General features: G+C 36.0%; 2 protein-coding genes and 1 pseudogene across 2 annotated transcripts; 2 read left to right on the top strand and 1 right to left on the bottom strand.

Annotated features, from left to right (window-relative positions):
• The first annotated feature begins 57 nt into the window (after window positions 1–57).
• Window positions 58–2,909, top strand: LOC149383693 (uncharacterized). Its single transcript, XM_089627882.1, has 9 exons — window positions 58–154; window positions 293–384; window positions 667–1,019; window positions 1,265–1,359; window positions 1,655–1,722; window positions 1,814–1,857; window positions 2,002–2,079; window positions 2,174–2,327; window positions 2,644–2,909. The coding sequence occupies exons 1-9, from the start codon at window positions 58–60 to the stop codon at window positions 2,740–2,742; spliced, it is 1,080 nt and encodes a 359-aa protein (XP_089484008.1). The 3' UTR covers window positions 2,743–2,909.
• A 14,196-nt stretch (window positions 2,910–17,105) lies between these two features.
• LOC149383692 (putative pentatricopeptide repeat-containing protein At5g59200, chloroplastic) lies at window positions 17,106–19,623 on the top strand (annotated as a pseudogene).
• Window positions 19,624–20,904: 1,281 nt separating this feature from the next.
• On the bottom strand, window positions 20,905–22,778 carry LOC149383691 (uncharacterized). The gene is made up of 3 exons (XM_089629286.1): window positions 22,264–22,778; window positions 22,009–22,148; window positions 20,905–21,363 (listed from the first exon to the last, which is right to left on the bottom strand). The coding sequence occupies exons 1-3, from the start codon at window positions 22,592–22,594 to the stop codon at window positions 21,232–21,234; spliced, it is 603 nt and encodes a 200-aa protein (XP_089485412.1). The 5' UTR covers window positions 22,595–22,778; the 3' UTR covers window positions 20,905–21,231.
• Between the last annotated feature and the right edge of the window lie 711 nt (window positions 22,779–23,489).

The raw sequence follows: 23,489 nt of genomic DNA, 5'->3' as shown, positions 1-23,489 counted from the left end.
GACTCTTGCATCTTTTCCTCGAGATGGTCCTACAAAGCGTCAAGCCTATGGAATGGAATGGACTCTTATGGAGAAGAAAGGGTGATCTTGGATGGGTCTCATTGGCGGATCGGGTCCGGGTCGAGACGGGTCACGGATCCCCGGAGGAGTGCGGGTATCGGAGCTGAAAAATTCGGAAGGGGATTAGGATGTGTCTCCCCCGACAAGTCCTTTGTGCCGACGACGTCTTCGGAGTCTTGAAAATTACGGGATCCCATACGACCACCATTGATAAAATTATTTGGCACTTTAGGAAGGATGATGAATACTCGGTTCGGAGTGGATACTGAATTTCTTGTGATGATCGAGCGGTGGCCGAAACCTCTTCCCATAGAGCTACGGAAGGTTGGTGGGAGAGTGTGTGGGAGCTTAAAGTCTCGCCGAAAATCACTACTACAAATACAGTTTTCGGTGCGGATGACTTTTGGGTGCGACTTTTCGCACCTAAAAGTCGCACCAAAAATTACTTTCGGGTGCGACTTTTCGCACCCAAATGTCACTGAAGTAACCAAAAAATTTCGCTGATTTTTTTTAAATTTGGGTGCGAAAAGTCGCACCCAAAAGCTTATCATACCTTTGGGTGCGACAAAGTCGCACCCAAAAGTCCAAAACATTTGGAAAATTTAGCGGCATTTTGTTCCCTCTTATTTCGCTTCTAAAATTTCGTTCCGTGTCTTTACTTACTCTGCCAAATTCTATCTCATTAGAAGAAGAAGAGAAAGGAAAGAGAAGAAGAGAAAAGAAAAGAAGAAGAAGAGGCTGAGCGGCCGAGAGAGAGAAAGAGAGATTGAGGGGGAGCGAGAAAGCGAGACTGAGAAGGAGAGCCACCGAGGGAGAGGACGCGCGGCCGACAGCAGCCACCGAGACCGAGCATCACCTCGCGCGCGCGGCCGAGAAGGAGCGAGCGCCGCCGCGAGCACGCCGAGGACGCCGGGAAAAGAGGGAGACGGCGCCGAGGAGACTGGATTTCGGGAAGCAAGGTAAAGAAAATCTTCTTCCCCACTTCTTAATTCGGATTCTAGGGTTCGTTTTAGGAATTTGGGGGTTTTTTGTTCCACACTTCTTAATTCGGATTAATATCATCATGCTTTGATTCTTTTTGTTTATAGTAGTTCATTGAAATAAAGTTGTATTTAGATGTCTGTTTTTCATATTTCTATATGATTCTTGTGCTTGTTGATGCTTATTCAGTAAGAATTTCGGAATTTGGTTTGGTTTATTATAGGGATAAATCAGTCTCTGGCCATTCCGTGACAGTTCGAGAAACGATAGCTGTGAGTTCTGCTGAGATTAATGGTGCCACAGCTTATGAAGTTTCAGGTACAGGTTTATCTATCTATGTGTGCGTATGAGAACTTTGGACCAAAATTTCATTGCTTTGTCTCGGTTTAACTGAGGGGAATTTCCTATTGTGAAACTGTGCCACCAACTGGAAATTTAAGTAGAGGACACAAATTTATTGAGAGTTTGTTGGTATTTTGTTTGGCTGTGAAATGGGGTAATGTTGTTTGAGCTTTGGTTTAAAGATATTTAAAGTTTAATCAATATACTTTATTTCCTGTTAGGGTTTTTGTGATTAATAATGATAGGTTTCTCGGCGATTCTTACTTTGCAGGAACTCCGGCAGATTGTGTTTCACTAGCATTGTCCGGAGCACTGTTCTCTTGGACAAAGCCTTTGCTGGTTAGCATTTGTATGAAGTCATATTCAAAATGGTGAATGTGTGTTTAGGTGCCCATAATTTTCTCAAGAACGTTTTGGAATATGGTTTCAGGTAATTAGTGGAATAAACAGGGGATCAAGCTGTGGCCATCACATGTACGTCGTCATTTACTTACCTGTAAATGATCCCTTTTGCTTTTCTTTCTCTTCACCAATGTTTTTTTTTTGTCTTTATTATAATTTGTCTTACAAGTTACAAACTTTGTTGAGAAGTTGATTATTATGCTATTAATTTGCCAGGTATTACTCTGGTGTTGTTGCTGGGGCTAGAGAAGCAATGATCTGTGGTGTACCATCTTTGTCTATTTCTCTGAATTGGTGAGTTTGTTAAAATAGTTTTTGTTCACATATTACGATTGATGTATTAAAGCAAAATATAGAGTAACTAAGTAATATTTTGTTGATCTCTTAGGAAGAAGGATGAAAGCCAGGAAAGTGATTTTAAAGATGCAGTTGCCGTGTGCTTGCCATTGATTAATGCAGCTATTAGAGATATTGAAAAGGGGGTTTTTCCCAAAACTTGTTCTCTAAATGTGGAAATTCCAACTTCTCCATCGACAAATAAGGTATGTATGTAAGCTGTTCTTTTGCTTTTGCTGCTAACGCCTTATAACTAACTATTTAATGATTTAGCGTTCTCGTCATCACAAGAACTTGTTCTGCATACATATATGAACATGGTTATTAACCAGTAAACAATTTTTTCGGTTTTGTGTTTCATGTTTTTGGAGTAGTAGATGTCGCATTAATTTTTATGCATTAAATCACAACTCAAAAATAATTAAAAAATCTGCTTATCAACTTAACGAAGAGCTTTCATTCCGTTAATAATTTCAACTTATTTGGTGTTCAACTCAAAAGTACATATGTTTTATATTGCAGACTGATACAACCACTTCGAGCACGCCAAGGTTGAGTGAGCACCGCCGCGAGCATGCCGAGGTTGTTTACTTTTCATTGAATTTGGGTTTTGAATATTGAGCTTGTCCGTGTGAATTCTTGGCCGTGTGAATTGTTTGGCTGTGAATATAAAACCAATAATCTGAGAATTGTTAGTTTTAAACAGCCTCTGTAAATTGACGTGGGCAGTTCGATACCTATTTAATTTGGATTTGTTGATATTTTTCCTGGAAAGTAGACGTTATGGGCTTTCTAAAATGACCAAGAACGTGTAAATCCGCTGAGATTTGAGTGAGTTATGAATTTTTGAAAACAGGGTTTTAAAGCTGTGAATTTTAAGCGTGTGTTTGAATTTTTGGCCGAAAATTGGAAAAAAATTAGGGTTGAGGAATTATGATTTGGGGCTTTTAATTTTTTAGATTAGTTTGATGATTCTGGAGTGTTTTGTGGCTCGGTTGGTGTTTGTGTGCGTGTATTTAATTTATTTTTATTTTTATTTTTATAAATAAATTAAGAATCGAAGTCACTTTTAAATCAGGTGACAACTAAAGCATGGATAATAATTACGTTTTTCAAAGATGTAAAGTCACTTTATAATAGAGCGACGTCTAAAGTACTATTTTTTTTCTTCCCAAAACTGACTATCGGGTGCCTTTTCCACGGATTTTGGTGACATTTTAGGTGCGACTTTAGGTGCGGAAAGTCGCACCGAAATGTCGCACCCGAAAGTCAAGACTTTTGGGTGCGACTTTTCGCACCCAAGACTTTTAGGTGCGAACTTTCGGGTGCGGAAATGTCGCACCCAAAGTCGCACCTAAAAATATCTTTGGGTGCGAAAATTGACTTTTGGATGCAAAAAAAGTCGCACCCAAAGGTCTGTTTTGTACTAGTGAATACGGAACTTCATTTGGAAGACGAGACGGGATTTGATTCCTGCCTCTGGGAATCTTGCCCGCCGAGAAATAGATATCGATCCGTTTTGTCCCCGTTATCCTAAGGGGAATGAATACACTTTTCATGCTATATGGGATTGTGGATGCTTGGAAGGCGCTTGGAAGGTGGAACTTGTTGACGGAAAATTATCATGGAGATACACTTGGCGTCCTCATTCACGTAAAATCTATCTTACTTTCACAGGAATTCGAGCTCTTTGCGCAAATCATGTGGTGTGCTTGGAACCGACGCAACGATATGGTCCACAACAATTCGGTGGGGACGACGGCGGACCTCGTGAATGGAGTCATGAGACTCTTTGTCGGATCTTATTTGGCATGGTTTGATTTGACAAAACAATTTTGTTGAAGCTGTTCGAGAAAAGCTATAAGAAGATGTTAATACCCAGCAATAGACAGTTGAAGGGACGAGATGCTGGGTAGGAGGTATTTTTCGTAACTCTATGGGCATAATATTTTTTTTTTTTTGCTTACAGTACTCCTTTTGCCCGGTCTTTTAGCTTTTTGGTTCCGGAAGCTATGGTGATTTTGGATGGACTTAGGAGAGCTCTTGCCGGAGGTTATACGAAGAGCGTGATCCAATCTCATTGTCCTCGTCCGAACGAATACGGTTCCGGTTGCCGACATGGGTCTTGTTATTGCGAATATTATTAGCATTTTTTCTTGCTTTTGTAAGTGTGACATTATGTTCATAAATTTGCTATAAAAAGCATTTTTTTTATGATGATGTATTTTGGAACTCTTTCGTCCCTCTTGATTTACAAGAGGAAGTTTTGGCTCAAATGCAATAAATTATAGGTCTGTGACCTGACTTCCTCAAAAGAAAAGAAAAAAAAAAGCAACATATTTTTCCCTAAAAAATAGTTATTTGTTGTACAATATGTTACCATGCTATATTGACATTAACATATATGATATTGTTGTGTTTAAAAAACGTGAACTCTAAAAATTTTCCAACTAAAATGTTTATGAGAAGAGTATAGGCACTAGATACATTAAACCGAAGACCCAAACTTGTTAATAAAATAAGGCTGTCCTCTAAAGTTTGGACATGTTTTTGTATCCTGATTCTACAAAATGCATGAACAATTTGACATCCAAAATCTAAAATAAATCGAGACATAGAGTGATAGCCTCCGTCTTTTTTTTTTTTTTTTTTACACTGAAACAATGTCCTAGTTTATTTCAAATCCGCCACAATTCTCTGACCAGAATTTCATCATAATATCGATGCAATTCAAATAATAGCTCTTTTGTGACCATTATTGTCGAATCACAAACAATGATTAAAATCTCGCGCGGTATTTCGCGCGAGATCTTGCGTTTTGAAGTAACGCGAGAGGAGTACGTAAATAACTCGCGAGATCTCGCGCATCTTCTCGCGCATCATTTCTCTCTCTTCCTATGTTAAAAAGTGAACAATATTTGTCCATTTTTCTCCATTTTCCGCCAAAATTAACGAGAACTTGTATTTGGCTTTTTCGTCCGTCCGTTGCCAAATCTTGCCAAAATCTCTCCAAATCTCGCACAAGACCACCGTTTTCCGTCTCTCGGATGTTAAATCTAGCACAAATCTCGCCGTTTTCCGCGGATACCGCGGGGTAAGTTTGAAATATAATTAGATTTTGATTTTTGAGTATTATTCACTTGATTTGAAATTGATTTTTTTTAGGGTAATTTAGCAAAATAGCCAAATCAAACCTTTAAAATTGCTAAATAGTCAATGTTTTGTAAATAGCCAGATATCATTTAAGACACTTCTAAATTTACAAAAACGCCCAGATATTTCCCGCCCATAAGTCACAGCGGTTCACTTAAAAAAAAATAAAAAATAAAAGAGGTAACGTGATTCCGAGAATCGAGGAAAGTAATAACTGCAAATTTAATACCGATCAACTCACAACCGATATTCACTCTGCAATTAAGAGAAACCAAAAAAAAAAAAATCTCCCAAAAATATTTTTCAAACCGCATTGCTCTCTCCGACGAACTGCAACCATTTTTGGCGACAACTGATTACGGCGAGGGTATCTCTAATAGGTATGCATGTGTGATTTTTTTTTTCGATTGGAACTCTAATTTACTAATGTTCAACATCGATTTACATATTAAAATATGGAAAACACGTTTTTTTTTAATCGGTTATGAAATTAGATGGTATTACTTATTCCTCTCCCTCTGTGTAATGAATCCGTGGATTATTGTTCATTTATCCTAAAATTTTCACAAAACCCTATTCATCACAATGAAATTTGGGGGATCCGACTATTGTGATTTAAATACAAATGCATGTATCATTCACTGATTGTAAATAAGATAAAAGTTTAGGTGAACTTGGTTAAGGAATATTTTTTCTTTGATTTCCATTTTTAAATGTTTATTGTAAATCTGTTTGAATGTTTAAATGTTGTTGGTTCGGGTTTGATGTATAAATCTTGATGTGTTATATCTAGGTCTTGATGGGTAGTGAAATGAAATCATGTTTCAGTGTGTTAGTGTATGGGTAATACCATTGTGAATGTGTTTGAAGATTTGGTGTCTTTGGATATTAGAAGAAAATAGGAGTCGACATATTCTGCAGTAAATCTGAGTAAATATCGGACACTCCAAGATTTTTTGACCAAATCATTATTTACACATATTTACTGCAGAATATGTCAATCTTTCAAAGTTGCCGAAATACATTTTTGTTGGACGGTTTAATTACAAAAATATATCAATGTGGATGGTAAAAAGATATTATTAACAAATATGTACCTATTATTTAAGGTTTATTGTAAATCCTTGTTTACTGCTAATAAAAACCATATTTGTTGCAAAGAATGTTGGTGATTCGAGTACAATGTCTAAAACTTGATGTGTAATGTCTAGATCATGTTGTGAAGCGATTGAAAGCATGTTTGAATGAGTGGTAGTTTATGACTAATACCATTGTAAATGAGTTTAAAATTGGTGTCTTTGGATTTTACAAGGATGTAGGTTTGATAATATCAGTAGTAAATATGTGTAAATATTAAATACTAGTATGTTTGATTATTTACGCATATTTACTGCATAAGTTGTCAAACCCCAAACTTAGTCACATATATAATGTCTTAAATTCATTATTGTAAGACGGTTTCTGATAAGTGATCTAGTTCTTATCTATTTATTGTCAATTTCCACCATATTTTAGGTTTCAATCAATCATAACTACACTTGTATTACTACTTTTGTGTGTCAATGATTTATGTGCAGTTATTATATGTGAATTGAGGAAATTAGAGCAAAATAACAGACTTTGGTGGTGGAAAGAAAAGAAATAAATCAAGCCAGGAAGAAGAAGCACGGTGGGCCGCTGGACATCATCAAATAAAAAGCCCATTGATGTATTTGGGCTGTTTGGCTAATAAAATACATAATATCTAGGTTTTGAGGGATTTTCGGGGGATTTGTTTCTATTAGACGGGCGAGTATTAGACTTGAGGGGTATAAAGTTTTGGACGCATCAATTATCAGGGGTCATTTTTTTCTTTTGGATTTTTATTTGGCTGCGCACAAACACCAAGTTGCTTCTTTGACTTTTCCTTTTTATTATTGAATACAGTATTGCGTTGATCTTTGTTCTTTATCATGGTTTTTATTTGAAATACAGTAGCATTTTTGGTTTGTGCATGCATATTGTGCTGCACGTGTTCTTCAAGTCTTCAGTTTATATATTCATGATGCAGTTTTATTATTTTATTAGTTTAATTATGTCTAGCTAATTCTTTTAAACGGTTGAGGGCTAATTCAAGCCCGAGACATAAACGGATAGTCACGGTCTAGACTTTGCTCAGTCTTATTATTGTGAAATTGTTATTACTCTTCGGATCGTAAACCGTTCTTGTTTATTCTAATTTCTATTTGAATTGATCACCCATGTAGAAGTTTTAATATCTATAGCCATGCTAGTGTTTTTAATCCGTAATTGTTGAAAAGACTAGTAATTAGTGGTAGGACTATGGTTGTGAGTTTCGTGAGGATTTTGTAATCTTAGTGTAGAGCTTAACCGAGATTAATTGAATCACGCGTGTGAATTTACATTATTTCGTTCACCTTACTTCCAAATCTTAATGCTTTTGTTAGATTAAATTTAGGACCCTTGGTCTCTGAATTGTTTGACAATTAGGGTTAGCTATCGGCGCGTCGTCATAGTTAGCTAATATAATAGGGTTGTGTGGAGTAGTAATCGCTTGTTTTTACTATTTACGGTGTTGATTTCATAGCTAGTTTTCTGAGCATTGTCGAAGCCGAGGTTTGAAGTGATCGTCGAGGGTGCGAAAGAACCTTTAACCGCGCTTTTTATCATTTGATTGTTTCTCTTTAGTTTCTAATTTCTCAAAACCCCCGCTTCTCTTTGTTTTATTTATTATTCCTGAAATTAGTAAGTTAAATTGTTTAAATATAGGTCTCTGTGGGTTCGACCCTTATTTGCTACTATACTCTAGTAATATTTAAGGAATTTATTTTTGAGCGCGGAACGACACGCATCAGTTTCATTACAAGAATATATAAATATTAAAATGTAAATATGTATTAACAAATATGCACTGATTTTAGGGCATAACCAACTAACTCACAATGGCAAGAAAAAAAACTCCGGCTATCAAAAACAAAGAGCTAACAATTACACAATCTTTTGAAGTAGAGGTAAATTTTAACCTTTTATGATATGTTTGAATAAATATTTGTGTCTAAGTTTATTTACAATGATGTTACGTAATGTAATTGTAGATACCGGCAAAACCTTCAAGAAAAATGGTTAAATCCCGTAGAGAGAAAACAGGCAAAGGATCACAAACTACCCGCACATACCACAAGGTAATTGCAAGATAAAACATTAACAACATATGTATATTTATGAGAAGTTTGAAACTAACTTGAGTATTTAAGTTTGTCGAGCTCATAATACCAAAAACAAGTTGGGATACACAGCAGCGAATAATAGCTCACTCTCAGTTTGATATAATGTATTTACTGAAAAGAAGCCTGACAACTGAGTTCCAGAAGGATTTATTCAACCAAGGTCCATTTGGAAAGTTCCAACACTTACAAGGGACCACATACCCTAAAAAGTTAATACATCTACTGCTATTATCACAAGTACATTCAGAGGACCCTAGTGAACTCCTTTTCAACATAGGGGGTAATGTATTGGCCTTCAATGTCTATGATTTCGAGCTCTTTTCAGGTATAAACACAATCAACAATTTTTATTTACATAACTTTTAAAATTATAATAATTGAAAAAATGATAATTTTTCAGGATTGAAGTGCAGGCCAATTCCTGAAATTGACAACAATTTGCGCCCTGACAACCCACTCAAAGATGAGTACATCATAGTGAGTGGTACTCATTAAGCACGATATTTACTTGGAATGTTGTCAGGAAGCTTCGGCGGGAGTGATGAAGATAGGATTGCGCTGATGAATGTGTGCATCCTTGAGCTGATGGTCTTACCAAGGGAACTAAAGGTCGAAATCAATGACAAACACCTTCGTATGGCGGCTGATCCTCAACTATTTTCTTCATATCCATGGGCCAAGTCAGCTACAACGCACTATGTGCATCGATGAGGAAATTGTAAACATGCTGCATCGGTACCAAAGGGGTTCAACATTGAGGGGTTTCTTCAACCCTTAGTTGCATGGGTGTTTGAAGTAATTCCGGAGTTTGCAGCTCAAAGCTTCACAACCCATCAACCAGAACACAACAGTCCTCGCACTACAAGAAAACAGGGTATCAGAGACTAGAGTATCCGAGACTGATTTATTAGTCTTTGATAGTGGACATCAAAGACTGATCATCCTGTCTCTGATACTATCAGAGACTGATTTTCATGCGTATACTATTCGAGACTAATATTTAGTCACAAATATATATTTCTCCGGTCATAATTTTAGGAGAGACTAATTTTCGGTCACAAATGTATTCCCTCCAAAATGAAAAATGGCGCAAATCGTAGGAGACCAATTTTTAGTCTCTGATAGTTGGCATCCGGGACTGATTTGGTTGTATATGTTAGTATTCGAGACTGATTTGGTTACACATACTATCAGAGACTAATAATTAGTCACAGATATATTCCCTCCAAAAATGTAAAAATGACGCAAATTTGTAGAGACTAATTTTTGGTCTCTGATTGCGGGCATTCGAGACAGATTTGGTTGTCTCGAATAGTATTTGGGACCGATAGTATTCGAGACTAATTTTCGGTCATGGATGTATTCCCATCAAAATGAAAAATGGCGCAAATCGTAGGAGACCAATTTTTAGTCTATGATAATTGGCATCCGAGACTGATTTGGTTGTCTTTGATAGTATTCGGGACTGATTTGGTTGCGTATACTATTCGAGACTAATAATTAGTCACATATATATTCCCTCCAAAAATGTATAAATGATGCAAATTAGTAGAGATTAATTTTTAATATCTAATTACGGGCATCAGAGACTAAAATCTATTCTCGGAAAATGAGAAAATCGGAAACTAACAATCAGTCTTCCATACTCTTGCGCAGTGTCTTATTGGAGACTGAAATTCAGTCTTGAAAATATTTACGTATCAAAGACTAAAAATTAGTCTCCAATAATGTGGCATCAATTTTTTTTTTTTTAATATCAAAGACTAAACATTAGGGTTCTCATGAATTTTTTTTTTAAAATTTTTTAATTTAGTTCTGATTCAACATTAGGGTTCTAATGAATTATTTTTTTAAATTTTTTTTTAAAATTTTAAATTTAATTCCGATTCAACATTGGGCCTTTAGAAACATTTTTATTCTTTTACTTATTTTTTTATTACGCGCTGTATCTTAGAAATTGTAACGACTCGAAATTTTAAGATAAATGTTGCATATTAAGTTTATCAAAAGGACGGTAACAAACTGTGAATGAAAATTAAGGATTTTAAGGTCGACGAGGTTCTGGAATATTTTCAAGAATTTGCGAAGGACCACAAAAGTGAAAATAAATTCCAATGACCTTAAATAAACTCATCGTGAATTATTTTAAGAAGGAAAATTATTTACTTAATTTTTCAGTCATGTTTCTCATTTTCCGGGAAAGGAATAAAAAGAAAAAGATTTATTTGCAACAAATAAAAAGAAAAGAAAAGTTGGGTTGTGGAGAAATTGGAAGAAAGGGAAATTGAAAAGGATTTAAGGGCAATTTTTGAAAATTTTCTCAGCCTCATCCATAAGAGAACCGACTCATCTCTTTGCTTTATCTCTTTACAATCAGTCACGTTATCCGAGATTAATAATCACGTTATTCGGGACTAACAGTCGGTCTGAAAAAGGCTTATTAGTGACTAAATACGAGTTCTCGGCCGACCTCATTAAGGACTGAAAAATGTGGTATCTGAGACTAGTTCTTTGTCATGAATATTGCGGCATATCCGAGACTGACTTTTAGTCCTTGATAGTAGCATCCGCCACTAGGTATCCGAGACTAGCCTAGGAGACTGAAAATCAGTCTCGGATACTCATCCGAGATTGTTTGTCAGGTATCGGAGACTAAATAATTAGTCTCTGATACCCTGTTTTCTTGTAGTGTCGAATGTTGAAGTGGGCATTCAATTGCACCCCAACCTACGATGAGCTCAAGGTGGCCATATTCGAAAATTCCAAGGTATTTACTAAACATAAATATTATGTAAATAATTTAGTGTAAATACTAACAAAATTTTGATTTGTAAAACTATAAACAGATTGGGATAATCCCCGTGATACATACAGAAGAAGAGTTTGCATTGGGATTCAAACCACGTGATGAATCAAAACCAACTCTACGACATCCTCCTAGCAACTATGACATAAGTCCAACATCCAAAAAAGGGAAATCAAAAGTCACCAACAACGCAACCTCCTCAAACACTTCAAGACCAAGTCCGAATGATGTGAACGAGGAAATCCAATTTCTCAAAGAAGATTTAGATTTTACACATCGCCGAATGTATAAAATGCAAAAAGAAACAGATGACGTCAATGAAAAGTACAACAACTTGTTGGAAATCGTAAACAAGTTTATTCATACAGAGAATATTTCCCATCCAGCTCCTCCCATGATAGTAATCTTATAAACTTTTACTAAATAAATGAATAAATAGTAGTTAGAATAACAACATAATCTCAAACAGGTTGAAGGAACACCCAACAAGAATACTGAAGACGTTATCGCGCACGACAGTGATGAGGAAGACATGAACCAGGTAAATAATAGTACCTGAAAACTTCAAAGTTCTTTATATTAACATTGATTTACATTATGAATTTACATGTTGAAGTAAACATTGACAAGAATACCGAACCTAATGCACAGTTTGAACAAGAAATGACACACGTCGGTACTGAACAAGAAATGACACAAGTAAGGGTCGGCACATGCAACAAGATTAACATAGATTAACATTGATAAAACTCTATTCCTTTGTATTTACATATGCGAACAGATTAAAGACGCCACTGTTGTACAAAACAATGAAGCAACAAGCATCGTGACACAACCTAATGCACAACTTGAACAAGAAGTATTGGAAGAGGCAATCAAGTCATATCAATTGACGTTGACAAAATTGGTATGGAAATAGCTTCCTCTTTAATAACATAAACCTATTGTTTATCTATTAGTTATGAAACACTTACAAGAATTATAATCTATACTTATTTACAAATTTACAGATGAAAATGAGATCAAAGAAGGATAAAAAGAACAATCCAAATGAGGAAGGACAATCTTCAATTCAGCCAGTTGAGAACATAGACGTAAACATCCAAAAAGAGGGCACGGTAATGTTTGTATATAAGAAAACGTCAATCAATAATAAATCTTCTCATTTGTACTTGTAATTCTAATAATTATTTGAAACCATATTATGGCAATCGTTTATCAGGACATTGTGGAGCATGACATTTCGCCTCTGTTGGGACCAGACAAATTAGTGAATTACAGCTCAGTATGTTAAACAAATTTATATTTACAACTTAAGGCTTTTTGTAAATAAATTATTAAAAATATTTCCAGGAGTCATTGAAGAGATTACAAGATGATTGGCGTTATATGCTGGATAACGTTGACATCGTTGCTGCGACACAGGTCCCCAAGGTTGGTGACGTAGCAGCTCCACCCGAAAAAGAAGAAACAAGGGTGAAAAAGCGTCTCAAGAAGAACGGTGAACCAGTTGCAGTGAAGCTTGCCATCAATGAGAGACCAAAACGAGTTATAAAAAAACCAGCAATGCTACATTCCCCATATGTCACGAAGAAGAAAGTAACAAAGCAGGTTGATGAGAATCCAAGCAGCCAGCCTAGTTTCTCACTCAACATCGACGATGTCTAAACCGTTTATCTTGCTGTTTAATTCAACATCAGGATTTCAAATTTTATTCTATTACTTAATGATGTGTATTTTGAGATTTATGTTTGCTAACTCTTTTGGTACTTTGGATTCTTCGTAAATCCAAAGAAACATATATATCAGTAAACTATGTCATTATTAAAACCTATATATTTTGATGTTATTGGTTAAAATTGAAACATGACTTATGTAAATCTGGGTAAATAATCTATCGACGCAAATATAAATGAACACTCAACCAACACTATTTACATAGGTTTACTAATCCCTATAGAAATCAAGTTAATATTTACAAGAAAATATTTACAACGTGTTTATATATATTAACAGTCGCCAGTTGGATCATATTTACATAGGTTTACTGATCTCTGTAGATATCAAATTACTGTAGTTAATATTTACATAGTTGTTCATAAATATAAAATTAGTAAATTATATAACAAATTTCAAAACAAAGGAGTTCAACACCTTTATTTGTAAAAAACCCAAAATCAACAGTATGAGTAACATCATAAATAAAACAGCAGATAAAAAACAACATAACTACACGCATCCTCTTTTATTGTGTCCTAGTTGTCCACATTTGCTACATCTTTGTCGATATGGCTGAACTCTTTTCCGACTTGGAACGAAACCTTTTCTCCCCAGGTCTCCCAGCTAAACGTTTCTGAACCGGTGGTGGTATTGTCACAGCATCTAGTGGCAGCTCCCAAACTCCATCATGGCAAACAGAAACAACATCTATGGCATTCGTTGCATAATAATTTTGTTGAGAATAATATGCAGGTACATAGTCAATGGGCCTCAAATTCCTACGATATAAAGCAGCTACAACATGAGCACAAGGAAAGTCTTCTAGTTGCCAAAAATTGCAACTGCAATATCTAGTGTTGGTGAAAACAATCAAGCGTCTAGCACCGTCAACAACTTCAAACTGACACTCATTAATAGCATAAACCTCTAAATAATTGGACGTTAGTAAAAAAACATTTTTATTTACATTTATTTACACAAAATTCATTATAAACTTACGTTCATAGTCTTTGCAGCCTTCTTGGGACTCAAATAGCATCTTCAGACCAGTATTTGTAAGGCCTGATTGCATTTTCGGAATGAGAAGCCTTTTCTTATTGAACCAGTCTTGAATAAGACTACGATAACACAAAATCAACATTGTCACAGGTCAACCTCTTGCTTCTCTCAAAACTGCATTCAAGCACTCCGAAATATTGGTAGTCATCACATTAAACCTCTTTCCAGGAAAATGACTTCGTGACCACAATTCTGGATTGGCCCGTAGCAAATACTTTTTGATCTTCTTATTAGAGCATGAGATAATGTTCAAAAAGAAATCAAACTCTTTCGGCGTGTAAGCTTTAGCACACCGATAAAACAGAGGCTGAATGAAAGACTTCCCAAATTTTGTTTTCACATTCGCCCATAAGTGTTGCATGCATATAGCAAATTTGGCCTCGGGAAATACATCATGAACTGCCTTAGGGATTGACAAATTTCTATCCGATACAAATACCAAGTCCTCTTTAACCCCATAAACATGCCTCAATTGCACCATGAACCAATTCCAAGATTTGTCATTTTCAGAATCAACAATACTAAAAGCCAATGGGAACAAATGATTGTCCCCATTCTGAGCAGTCGCCAAAAGTAACGTACCATGTGATTTCCCTTTCAAAAATGTGTCATCCACCGAAATAACAGGCCTACAACACTGGAATCCATGGACCGATGCCCCAAGAGCCAAGAAAAAAATATTTGAATGACTTATCAGGATTTACTTCTGTAATACAGTATGAACCTGTATAAATATAAAAACAGTAAATCAGTTAAGTAATATTAACTGCCATAGATGTAAATCAATGTAAATACAAATATAGTGCTACATTCTGAAATAAACATTTCTAGAAAAAAAAAACTCAAAGACAGAGAGTGATACTTAAAAATCGAAAATACCTGGATTTTTTTCAACAATCAAATCACCAATAATAGGTAAATGGCTGTATGATTTTTCGTAGTCACCACGCAACTCTTTTAGCACCTCTGCACGTCCCTTCCAAGCCTTGAAATAACTAGTATCAACTTTATACCGAGTCTTCATAATTTCAACAACACCCACTAATGAAATTTTATCAGCCATTGAGCCCCTAAAATCATCTTTAATACACTTGCTTATCAACGACGATGACACCTGCTTATGTTTATGAACAATGGAAGATCCGTAACAATTATGTTCTTTTACAAACGTTCTAATAACCCACATATTTGATGTAGAACATACAGACGCTCTCATCATCCAACAACATCCAACTTTCAAACAAACAATAGTATATCGGGTTTTGCTAGATCTCTGAACCCTGAATTCAAGGTTACCCCGAAGTGGAATCATGCTCATAGCGGCCACAAGAACATCATTTCGCGTAAATACGTTGTTGACATTAATATCAAAATTCATTGGGAAGTTTTTCAAATCAAGATCATCGTAAATAACAATTTGTAAATCATTTTAATTACATTCTGTATTTACACCACCTGACAAAGTATTGTGATTCTCCCGCCACTGGCGTTCAAAAAGCTTAACTGCATTATAACAGAAAAGTAAATATACGTAAATACATTAATAAACTGGGATGAACCTCAACAATGAAATAAAAAATAAAAAAATTTCACCACCTGATTCAATAAGAGAAAATCCAGACATGGCGTGGAAGAGAGATGTAACAACGTTTGAAAATTTTTGGGCGTTAGAAACAAGAATTTAAATAATAAACGAGACAATATAAATCTAGCCGAAAATATAAGAAATAATATATAATAAGAAACAAATAAATTGCAACTGCCAGGTCCAAATTAGTTCATAAAATAAAGGGAATCATTAATAGACTAAATCATGTTCACACTTATATCAGAAAATAAAATTAAAAAAATTTCGGGAAGTTATATAATCCGAAATTTCAAATAAATTCAAAATTCAAACGCCACAAGGGCAATTTTCGGATATGAAAAAACTTATTATTGGGCCACGTCATCCGAGTGGCTATTTACTTAGTATTTACAAAACATTGGCTATATAGCAAATCATAACGTTTGATTTGGCTATTTTGCTAATTTTTTTGTTTTTTTTTATTAATCCGAGTTTAAATGTTAATTGAATAATTATCTGTTGTTTATGTTGATTTTGTTGATTTGAAATTATTTTTTTTAATCCAAATTTAAATGTTTATTGAATAATTACTTGTTGTTTATGTTGGTTTGAAATGTGTTTTTTTAATCCGAATTTAAATCTTTATTTTGTTGATTTAGATGTTATTTCTAATTAGTTTGATCTAAATGTAATTAATTTCTTGATTATTGATATCTTGGTTGATGTTATTCGTTATTGTTAATTTGATCTAATTCTAAATGTTGTTCATTATTGTTAATGTTTATATATTTTGTTAATTCATATTTGATAGTTGAAGAATGAGTATGGATCCGGCCCGAAAATATTGTACTCTCTATTATGTGTGTCTTTGTTTGTTTTCTATTTAGACTTTAGTGTGGCTTTATGTGAGAACTCTCTAATACATGTGTATTGGCTTGTAATTTTATATTCCAATTTAGAATTTTATATGTGAAATGTTGACTCTATTTTTAAGTTTATCTTCGTGTATCCTAAATCCTGATTAAAAAATTGTTCAAATACCCCGCGGAATACTTTTTTTGGGTGATATATCCCGCGGAATACGGTTTACCACACGGTACGAGATATCCGAACGTTCATCAAATACCGCAGAATACCATGATACGAGACGAGATACCCCCAAAATTAGAGGTGCGGTACGGCTGCGAGATGTGAGATTTTAATCCTTGATCAAAGAGGTGAATAATATTAAAAATTATGTTTCTATACCGAAATATTGAAACATTTTTTTTTTTTAATTTAGTAGTACTATCAGAAGAGATAGTAGTATTTTCTTTCTCATCTTACCCAAACTATAAATATTTTGATGATTTATTCTTTAAAAAATAAAAATAAAAATTAATCATTGTTTTAATATTTTAATAAAACCATTACATTGACACACTGTTATTCATGTCATTGTATATTTCTCAAAGGCAAAAAAGAACGAAACTCTTATATGAAGCTATTCAAAAACGGATATTAGAAAGTTCACAGCTTTCCCAGTTTTCCCTCTCAGCATTGCATGATGTGACACAGAAGCTCATCAAATCAACTCCCGACGAAATGCGAAAATCAAACACAATCTCCATAATCCTAACCAAAGACCTTTCAAACCATTTCCACTTGAAATTCAAACCCAAACCATTTTCATCTTCAACGGCACTACCCGCCATTTCTTCTAGGAGAATCTCACTGGACCACCCGATCCCACAATCACTCTTCCAATCTCTGAAGCGAAGACCTTCACTCCCAGAGCTCAAGCGAGTCCACTCGAGAATCGTCACTTGTGGAGTTTGGTCTCACGCCTCTCTCGCCACCTCTCTCATCAGCTCTTACCTCTCCGCCGATGACTTAAACGCCGCGAGAATCGTCTTCGATTCCTATCCCTCTCTTTCTCCGCCTCCGACTCTGGTTTGGAATCTTCTGATCAGAGCTCATTCGAAGCTCAGAGATTCCGAACAGCCCATTTCGCTCTTCGCTCGAATGTTGGGTTCGAGGGTTTTGCCCGATGGATATACTTACACCTTCGTCGTCACTTCGTGCTCTAATCGGAGATCGTCTGACCACGGCGAGTCCGTTCATGGTTCGGCGCTGAAAAACGGGTTGGGGTCGAATTTGTTCGTGGGCAATTCGCTGGTGAACATGTACGGCGTTTTGGAGAGAATGGAAGACGCACGGAAGGTGTTCGACGAAATGCCTGAGAGAGACGCTTATTCATGGACTGGCCTTTTGCGCGGCTACACGAACACCGGCGATATCGGAGAAGCTTGTGAAGTCTTCGACCGGATTCCTGAGAGAAATGAGGTCTCTTGGGCGGTCATGATCTCGGGTTTAGTCACCTGCGAACGGAATTCTCAAGCTCTGAAGATTTTTCATGACATGTTGCGTGAACGGAGAATCGAGCCCAACGAGGCCGTCCTCGTCTCGGCTTTGACTGCTTGCTCGAATCTCGGGGCTTTAAACCAAGGAACTTATATTCATTCCTACATAAAAGGCAAGTACAGCCTGACCGGAAATATCGCCGCGGCTCTGATCAACATGTACGCGAAATGCGGACGAGTTGACCTGGCCAGAGAAGTGTTCGATCAAACCTCTTCTCGGGACGTCTCGGTCTACACTAGCATGATCTCGGGTCTGTCGATCCACGGGCTCGGAAAGGAAGCTCTCAGAGTCTTCTCCCGGATGTCGAAAGAGAACGTAAAGTCCAACGGAATCACAATCTTGGGGCTTCTCAATGGGTGTAGCCACTCGGGCTTGGTCGACGACGGCTCCGAAATCTTCTCCAAGATGGAGAGCGAATGGGGGATCGCTCCGAAGATCGAGCACTACGGCTGCCACGTGGACATGCTCGGCCGAGCCGGGCTCTTGGGAAAAGCCCTCGAAGCGGTCGAGAATATGCCGATGGATCCCGATCTAGTCATGTGGCGGGGCTTGCTCAGCAACTGCAGAATCCACCGCGACGGCGAGCTCGGAGAACGAGTCGCGAAACGCGTCCAAAGCGAAGAAGACGTCCTTCTCTCGAATCTCAACGCGTCGCTCGGGAAATGGGAGAGAGTCGCGGAGCTCAGAAGAAGAGAAGCGGATGCGACGCGAGAGAGAAGGAATAAAGGGCGTAGCTTGATCGAGATCGACGGGATCGTCCACGAGTTCCGAGTCGACGATCAGGTCCACCCGATGATCGAGGAGATTCGGGAAAAGCTTGACGAGGCCCTGGGCCGGGCCCACCACTTCGGTGGGCTCCACGAGCCGAGCGCGAGGCAAGTCCTGCTAAAAAGAGAGTCGCTTTCGGGCTTGTAAAGACCGAGCCGGGGTCCACGATCCATGTCACGAAGAATCTGAGGACCTGCGACGATTGCTCGTGCAACGATTATTGGTGACCCCTCTTCCTGTTTCTTTTCGGGATATGATGTTTGAGGTGATTTCGTGGCACAATTGAGACAAGCCTTGACGCGGTGTTGCGAGGATGGGAAGCACAATGTGGCCCGCGAAAATGAACGCTTTGTGCGTGTGAAAAATATGAATAAAAGTTGGCTTTAAGTCTCATCTCATGCTTAGGATTAGGAAAAGGGAAAAAAAAGAGAGGTCTCATTTGTGAGCTGGTTGTGATTGTCTTACTCTCTCAGAAAAAAAGTTTGTCCCTTGAGTGGAGCAAATAGCAATATGCCTAAAGCTGAAAAGATCTTCTTCACTAAGAAGAGAAAAAACAAAGGGAGGGAAAAAGTGAGGAGAGAATAAAAATAATGAAAGTTATGTATGTATTTTCATTATGCTAGTTCTTGGCCTGTGGTTTGATGTTTTGTGAGGAATTAAAAAATTGGCACGGGTGTTTGTGAGAGAAGTTTCTGCTTCTTCAAGCGCACTAAGAATTATAAAGGAACACACTTTTGATGGTGTCTCTCTACTCTAAAAAAAAGTCAAAAGGTGATAACAATGTATAAAATATGTGTAAAATAAACTTTTAGTACTCGATACATTGTGAGGCCCTTCTATGATTCTTCTTTCTATACGAAGCTCAAGTCTTACAATCATTTATTTTCTTTCGAACAAGCATAATTTTACAATTTTTCTTAGATGTATCATGTGCAATACAAATCAAATAAAATTGGGAAAATTAGGTGAAGACCGTTTTCAAACGTACATAGTGGTTGTTTTAAATATTTTTTTTTAGAAAAATAGTATTTTTGTCAAACTATTAACATTTTTCTGAGATTATATTAAACAAGTTTAAAAAATTATAACAAAAAAAATAATGATTTGCAACTTGAAATTCTTATTACACTCGCTAAAATATTAAGCCGGATAGAGATATTGGCACACAGTTTAAGTGGTGGAGGTTAATTGAAAGACCATTTCATTACCCTCTCATTGTGCTTCAAAAGCAACAAAAAGGGACCTACTTTGTGATAATATTCCATTAAGCACATTTAGATCTTGTTTCACTTTATTTGGTGTCACAAAACATAGCTTCGTTGCAATAATATTATCGCTTTTCAATGATGACTGCGTGCATGCATGATCAGCAATAAGATTACCCTTTTTTCCTAAATTTTCTTTTTGGTCAAAAAATTTCAGCTTGGTATGAGCTCCCCTAAAATAATCACTATTTGATTCCCTCCACTAATTACAAAAAATACGTGCCAAGTAAAATAAGGTAAAAAAGGTGATAAGCTTGTCATGTGTAATAATCGCCAATGATAGTGTATATATATGTGTACATATCAAACGCATCGTGCTTATGAGAGAAACGTGAATTATAATTGACACACATGAAACTTTGTTTTGTAGTAGGCGTTTTATTAGCATCTTGGTTGTTTGTACTTGTACAAAAATATATTGGAAATTGATTATAATAATGATAATAGTAAATGTGTATGGTTGCATTATTGTACTATATTTGACAAAATGCTTTTTGTATACTTCCTCGACGCAATTACTTAAATAATTCTCTTTGCATATACATGTGTTATGTATGGTCTCATGGCGTTATCAAGGGACAAGGAACAAAGCTCAAGCCATTTTAACGTTCCACCAAATACATCATTATAATATTTTTCATGCATAGTTAACATATGAAAAATAAAAATAAAAGTATGTCACACTATTCCGACCTACTAACTACCTTTTTACTTTATTTTTAAGTCAAGAGATTTAATTTTTATTGACCCTGCCCTTGCCGAAATAGGGTATCCATTTATCTTAAAACGCTTATTTGAATTTATTTACACATAAAATGCTATTAAAAAAGAAGAAGATAATATCTCTTCTAAAAAAAGTTGATCAACATCTCGGTCAAGAAGTACATCAACATATTTTTTTTACTACAGTAATTAGTGAGCTTTTGGCCATACGACACGCTTCCCTATGCACATCTAAGAATCTCAAATCAATCTCCCACAGATCTGAACCCTCAACAGTTCTTTTTCTTTTTTCCTTCCTAAATTCTCAACTGATCAGTCTGGCTTTTTGAATTTTGATGTACCAATATTACTATTGACACATACACATTAGTCACATTACATTGCTTCAGATTCAATGAAACTCTTTTGTCGTTTAGCTAGCTAGCTAGTAGCTTCTGAGATGCTGAGAAGTGAAGGTTGCCAATTCTTTGGCTTGGTCGCTGCCGAGGAAGTGGTTGAAGAAGAAGAAGACGATGTTGTTGTTCTTGATCTGTGTCTCTCCTGTTTAATCACCTGAAAATATTATTAAAATTATTAATAAAAAAAATTAGATCATATGTCAACTCTTCATAGTTTCTTTAATTTATTTTTTAAGTTGATAGTTGAATATACATGTATGTATGTAAGAAAGATTGTAAATGAGTGTGCATAAAAGATATATCTTAACAGGAAATTTAATTCATTGAAGCGAATAATGAGAAAAATAATAAAATACTCATCGACTGCAAAACTTATTAATTCAATCATTTTATTGATTCTTTTTCACTAATTTACTAATAATATTATTTGGTGAGGCCCGAGTTGAGGGAAAGAGCTGGACGGAATTCATTATTAGTCTTCGTTGATCTCTTTTTTATTTAATTAATTATTAAAAGCCGTTACTACAACTAAAAAGGGAGACCCTAATTATTATCCCTGATATGCTGCTGAATTGCTGATTCAATAATTTTTTTATTTAATTTAAAATATGAACTGTTCTTAATCTTAGAAATGCTCTTTGTCAGAAATTTTCAATTAAGCGTGACATAACCAAATGCAGACTTGCAGAGAAACCAATAACTCCAAGCAGAAACATAAATACATGGGATAATTAATTTACTTTCTTGAAATTAAAAATTAAATAAAATATATTAAATTAATTAATTGATTAAATCTCACCTTGTTGTCCTTCTCTAGCTGATGATCAGATCCTCTAATTCTTGGCTTATCACTTCCAACGATCTCAACTCTCACTCCTCCTTCCGTTTGGCCTCTATTCAACCTTGCCTGTTTCTTAGCCCACAAACCTTTCATAACCTCTACACAACCCAACAAAAAAAAAAACACGTAGAAACGTAAATTAACAACAAAGACTCGAACTTTTTCCAAAAATAAAACAACCCACATGAACAAAAAAATTTTTTTAAAAAATACCTTGAGTTGGGATGAGTCTGTAGACTTGTCCGAGAACAAGTGTGTCGGTTGGCCTGAGAAGCTTTATCCTCGTCAAACGAACCGAACCGTTGTTGTTGTTTGTGTTGTTGTTTGTATTGTTGTTGGTATTGACAAGGTTATTATTTGCAGTGGTGTTGTTGCTTTGTGATTGGTTTGGACACAAAGTGGTGGAGATGAGAAGAGCAACGTAGTGACCTGGATTTGCCTTCATAATCTCGCTAGCGTTCACTGGCCAGTAAAGATTCTCCGATTTCCCACTTGGGTATTGTATCACCAAAGTCGCTGTGTCTATGGCTTGGCAATTTCCCATCTCTCTCTCTCTCTCTAAGCTTAAGCTATTTTTCTCTCTCTCTAAGTCTAGGGACAAGGGAATGAGATGAGGATATGTATTGAAGACGTTGTTGATTGTGTTGTTATATGAGAAAATAGAATGATATGAAATGATGAGAGAATATTTTCTTTTTATTTTGTAGAGCTAAGAAGAAGAGGCGTTGAGGTAATGCAAACAAGCTCTTTATAGCATAACATCCCTTTCTCGCTCGTTCACATTTCTGCTTTATTTTTTTGGGTTTTTGTGAGTGAGGGTTATTTTGGTCATTTTAAGGGTGGGCATGAGGTCAGTTTTGTTTGTCCCTACGTGATATGATGTGGTTAGCTGGGATTGGTTTATTTGGATTGAAGGAACGCATTTATCTTTCTTTTTTTTTTTTAATTTTCAAATATGTTATGAAAATTATAGAAAGAAAAAAAAAAGAAGCAAAATCAGAGGAAAATAAATAAAATGACATTATTTATTTATTTTAACAAAACGGCTCAGATACGTTACATACTTTTGGTCTACCGTAAGTCATCCACCGTGTGTGTCAAACTACTTGCTATTTTTGTGGGCTTTTTGGGTTTGTTTGCCACGTCATCATCGCATGCATATTTATGAAGTAAAAGAAGTTTTACGTTTTTTACGTGGCTTAACTACTTTAATATTCGAAGTGTAACAACAATTATATAAATTATTGCACGCGCCAATCTAAGCATGTACTACACGCGCCCCTCGTATTATATTTTCTTCATATTCTAATTTAAAGGGGGGTGGTAGTTAACAATTGTGTTGATAGTGTTACTTGGATTCGCATTTAATTTTATTCTATTTGCAATGTTAGATGCATTGGACTTAGCTATAGATATACGGGTAATATTAGAGTAGTAGT

The sequence above is a fragment of the Urtica dioica genome, chromosome 10 (assembly GCF_054948205.1).
Source record: "Urtica dioica subsp. dioica isolate 48M chromosome 10, U.dioica_male_clone48M_v1_H2, whole genome shotgun sequence".
NCBI classification, from domain to species: domain Eukaryota; kingdom Viridiplantae; phylum Streptophyta; class Magnoliopsida; order Rosales; family Urticaceae; genus Urtica; species Urtica dioica.
Note: the sequence above shows the minus strand (reverse complement) of the source record. Positions and strands in the feature narration are given on the sequence as shown.

What these genes read in the sequence shown, in the direction of transcription:
- LOC149383691 (XM_089629286.1), bottom strand. Translation starts at nt 22,594, where the DNA reads ATGGGAAATTGCCAAGCCATAGACACAGCGACTTTGGTGATACAATAC. An exon ending in CAGACTCATCCCAACTCAAG is followed by an intron (nt 22,149 to 22,263) that starts GTATTTTTTAAA and finishes TGGGTTGTGTAG; the next exon opens with AGGTTATGAAAGGTTTGTGG. An exon ending in AGCTAGAGAAGGACAACAAG is followed by an intron (nt 21,364 to 22,008) that starts GTGAGATTTAAT and finishes TAATATTTTCAG; the next exon opens with GTGATTAAACAGGAGAGACA.
- LOC149383693 (XM_089627882.1), top strand. Translation starts at nt 58, where the DNA reads ATGGACTCTTATGGAGAAGAAAGGGTGATCTTGGATGGGTCTCATTGG. An exon ending in TCAAGCTGTGGCCATCACAT is followed by an intron (nt 1,858 to 2,001) that starts GTACGTCGTCAT and finishes TTAATTTGCCAG; the next exon opens with GTATTACTCTGGTGTTGTTG. An exon ending in CTTCTCCATCGACAAATAAG is followed by an intron (nt 2,328 to 2,643) that starts GTATGTATGTAA and finishes TTTATATTGCAG; the next exon opens with ACTGATACAACCACTTCGAG.